Source organism: Eptatretus burgeri, unplaced genomic scaffold (genome assembly GCF_056783735.1).
Source record: "Eptatretus burgeri isolate ZD-2024b unplaced genomic scaffold, Ebu_testis_v1 Ebu_testis_scaffold_1656, whole genome shotgun sequence".
Lineage (NCBI taxonomy): Eukaryota > Metazoa > Chordata > Myxini > Myxiniformes > Myxinidae > Eptatretus > Eptatretus burgeri.
This window is the reverse complement of record NW_028223605.1, coordinates 1-4,469: the sequence shown is the minus strand read 5'-3', so window position 1 is coordinate 4,469 and position 4,469 is coordinate 1. Positions and strand designations below refer to the sequence as shown.

General features: G+C 41.1%; 1 protein-coding gene across 1 annotated transcript; it reads left to right on the top strand.

Moving 5' to 3' along the window:
- Window positions 1-410: 410 nt before the first annotated feature.
- Window positions 411-3,333, top strand: LOC147006853 (otoancorin-like). Its single transcript, XM_085867767.1, has 6 exons — window positions 411-563; window positions 1,608-1,722; window positions 1,833-2,048; window positions 2,335-2,502; window positions 3,014-3,154; window positions 3,254-3,333. Exons 1-6 carry the CDS (start codon window positions 475-477, stop codon window positions 3,314-3,316), a joined length of 792 nt encoding a protein of 263 aa, XP_085723893.1. The 5' UTR covers window positions 411-474; the 3' UTR covers window positions 3,317-3,333.
- Window positions 3,334-4,469: the final 1,136 nt, after the last annotated feature.

Sequence of the window (4,469 nt, the reverse complement as noted above, 5' to 3'; positions counted from 1 at the left end):
GAAGTTGTGGAAAGATTCAAAAAAAGTTGTGCTGTGGATGGATTCGGACAAAACTTGGTGGACAGGTTAGATGTGTGATAAGGATGAATTATCGGATTGGCTAAAACCCCTTAGACTCTTTCGACCCGTTAAACCCATTATGGCGCTGTAAAATCCTATAAACCCCTTTACACCACTAAGACCCCTTCTATGATTGTGCCACTCTATGATTGATTTTTTTTTTTTTTTTTTGTCCTCGCAGAACTTTAGTGTTTTTCTCCACAATCTCTGATTACTCTTGTTCTTCTTTTGTTTTTGAAACGAATAAGCTAACCATCATGCACCATTATGTTATGGAAGTGAAATAACACTGAACTGATTGCAGTTCACACCTGACACTTCCACATGCACTGTCTCCATCCCATTAATTGATATATATTTTCCTCTTCACAGTATGTACAGTACTTCAATTCAACAGAGCAGTGCTTTGCCTACATGACCAATATCAGGAAGATTGCTGCCTCAGTGTTCCTTGACAAACTCTTCAGTACATGGACCCAATATGTTGACAATGGAGCAGAAAGGTAATGGAAATAGAGAACAAAGAAAGGAATCCATTGTTTGTATTATGGAAGAACCATTATACATAATGAAAAATAACCAAAACTAAAAGTCCATATTTCTGTGAATCAAGAAGCAACTGTCAAATTATATTTTCTTACTTGGTGGTGGAATAGTTGGGGCATCTGCTCTGAGTGTGGGGCTCAGTGGTTCAAACCCCAGCTGAGTCATACCAATGACTTTAAAAATGCTTTGTGCTGCTTCCTTGCTTGATGCTAATCAGCACATACAAATAACCATAGGTTGGCAATAGTACAGGCTTTGATGGGCCTAATAGCCTCCTTCTGCAGAAATTACAAAGTGTTTAAATATCTTGCCACTCGATGAGCGTCCACATTAATGTCTCCAAAACATAGTCTATGACTTTTAACTTCACTGAAGTTGCATGGATGACATAGTGTTGAGAATAATGATGTGCAGAAGTGAAACATTATTGGGTCGGTAGGATATTTAAGAGGTATGTGCACTTTTTTTTTTTCACTGCCTTGACTGCGGTTTTGAATCTAATCGCAGCTATTAACTGTGACCCTGCTATTTCGCAGACAGGGAGAGGAATCGATGTGCGTGCCATTCACTGGATGGACATTAAGGCGGAGAACTGTCAGCCAGCACTGATTGTTGGTGGACATTAAAGATCCCACTAAGTCTTTCACAAAGTGGAGGCAGGTTATTGCCGGCACCCTGAACAAATTACAAATTGCTGAGACCTTCAGTTGAAAGAAACGCCTTGCCAGCCGGTTCACGATTGACTTTGGCCGAAAACGTTCCCCAGCCACCCCTACAAAAGGTGTAAATAATTGGGGCCATAGTAGTAGCAGTTGTCGTCATTCATTCTTATGGACTTGCTCGTCCTTTGGACAACTTGATAGATTTGTGCAGCTGTGTTATCTTCGAGAGATAAAATATCCTACAGCTCTTCGATGTGTACTTGTATTTCCTATTAATTATTTACTTCTTTTTATTGTCTTCTTTAACATGGTAGATGGCTTATTATATTTTCAATTTAGACTGGGTCAACTTGTTTGCCACTTTCAAGATCAAGAGACTGAATGGATGATCAACAATAACAAATTGGAAGACCTTTTACAGCTTTTGGAAAATTGCACACGTCGACCAAGTAAAGTAAGTCGATGACAAACAGCACCGTTAACGCACCTCATGATCCTGTTACTTATAGCAAAGCATGTAATCAAATGCATCTTTTTCCTACCTGGTCGAATGCAACCTGGCAGGTGTTTCGGATGATTGCAAAGAAACTTCTGGCCAATGAATCATTAGATGGACCGAAAGTGCGGCAACTGGGCAGAGCAATAACCACTATATCACCTTTTAAGTTGCTTCGTATGACCTTCGAGACGATGAATAATTCACTGGAAGGACTGTCAACAATTAAAGACTGGAGCAGGAGTCAGTGTGTGATGTTGCTCGTCATCATGAGGAGAGAAAAGGTGAGTCCATCAGATTCCTTTATGTTATTCACTTGTTAACATTCTTTTGTACACATTAAAGACTCCACTGTACATTCTGAAAGAACGAGCCATTATGCCGTGGTACACCGATCAAATTCGAAATCCCTGTGTGATTCCTCTCAAGGGGTATTGTAAACAGCAACCAAAATCATGCCCCGGGAATGGCACAACCAGCGGAGTAAACACATAATTGAAAAACTCCTAATTGCGTGCGCACGCGTGTGTGCGCTCGCATGCACTGAACTGCTTTGCCCTGACTGTTCAGGACATACAGGCAAGTGATCTGTCAAGACTGGGTTACTTGGTGCCAGGAATTTCTTCTCATGGCTTCCAGCGAATGTCAGCACAAGGGTTGATGGACGAGATGCCAACGGTTCTGGCAAACCAGGGCGAGATGCTCAGTCAAACCCAAAAGAAAGCCGTGTTTTACAAGGTGGGCAGTCGTGTCTGTATGTATCCAGTAAAGACAAAATACGTTCACACGCAAAGATATTGAGAATTGAAATATTTAAAGGAAGACACAGTAATTGTACAATATTCTCACAGAAAAGACTGTGCCGTACTGGAAATCAATACATTTTTCGACAAGATTGGTATGTTATGTCCCAGCTGCTCGAACAACATTTTAGTGTGGACCTGCCAACATCGTGTTGCCCTTCTGCTGCAAGCAAACAGGAAACCTAAAAATAAGCCTCGTTTTCTAATTATATCTATCCATTGAGGATTGTGATGTTAAACTGCTCAACCATTTGAAACGTAAACTTCAAGTTTCTGGAAATGTGTTGTTTTTTTTTGTTTTTTGTTTTTAAAGTAGAGTGGATGGAAGATAAACAAAAGTGACAAATGTTATTTTGATAAATATGGCCAACACTTCAGTAAATTTCAATGTCTACTTTATTGGTATTGCAGAACGTATTGGTATTTTTTTTTTTATCTCATGGCAGGTTCTGAAAGACAAAGACTTGGCTGAGGTCCTTTCACGCTTCAAAGTCGACATTGCTCCAGAAATACCCCTGTATATGCTGATGAACCTGACAGAGGTTACAAAGGAAATTTTTAAAGAGCAAGTGTGGGACAGTGGTCAGGTAAGCGGTTTGGTGAAAATACTTGTACACTATTATATGATTATATGATTCTTGTTTCACCCAAGTGTTCACTGTTTGTATCATTTTGATTCCAACAAGGCTACGTACCTACTGCAAAGATACTTTGGAGGCAGGAAAATATTGCTGACCGACCTAAAGTAAGTGCCAAGCAATCAACACATAAGGAGTGCAGTTGTAAAGAAAATATAAAAACCCTGATATTTTATTTATTTCAGGAAAATGTTATTGACATCTTTCTTTCTTTTTTTTACCATGTCTAAAGCTCATGCAATAGCTGTCACACACAACTCACTCCAACACATGCAGACAGACACCAGATAACACAGGACTTGCCTTTTGACACGAGATGAACACACATTGGGGGAATTGATATCCCGGAAAACCCTGACTGCCAGCGACACCAACTTGTGACGTCACTTTTCTCTTCACAGTCACTGGGGCATTTTAACGAAAAACATTAGCAAATCCCAACCCCCCTTCCCCCCTGCCAGGGTTTTCTGTGCTCAATCTTCTAAATTCTGAGCATCAAGTGAGGAAGCAGCACGTGCCATTAATAAAGTCTTTGGTTTGACTCGGCCAGAGCCGGAATCGAACCATCGACCGCTCAGAGTCACAGAAGAGGCTCTAACTACAATTGGATTTGAAAAATACAGCATCAGTCAGAGTTGTGATGTCACAGACATAAGGAGACTGGAGAGGGAAAAAATAACAATGTGGTTCATCAAGCAAGAGTGCAATTCGTCTTTATAAGCATTCTTACATTTTTATCATTGCATCAGGGCTGACAGGTCGGCCTTGATGTATAGAGGCATACTCGCCTCTCAGCTGTCTAGCCTGGGTTTGCATCCCGACACCGTTATAAACTGTCATCCCGGTGTTTCACGGGCAGGGTGATTCATCGATGTGGGTGCCATCCCTTGGGTGGAGGTTAAACTGGGTGGTCTTTCTTCCAGCATTCATTGGTGGACGTTAAAGATCCCACGGTGGCCTTCGCAAAGAGTCGGCAAGCTATCGCCGACACCATGGCCAAATTTCAAATTCCTGCCCCAACCTACAGAGGGTACTGCATCAGTGGCACAGCAGCACCCTCAGCCAATGATGCTACCCCACAGCCTTGTGTGACATATGAGCAAATCATCATTGTCCATCATCCTGACAAATGCCTTAAAATATATTGTTGTTTATCCACAATTCTGATTCTGAACAATCCACAAAGGATGATGTATGTTTTGTATTATACCTTGGTATGATGACGTATTCTCGATGTTGGAACTAAGAATTTGTTGCGAAGGTC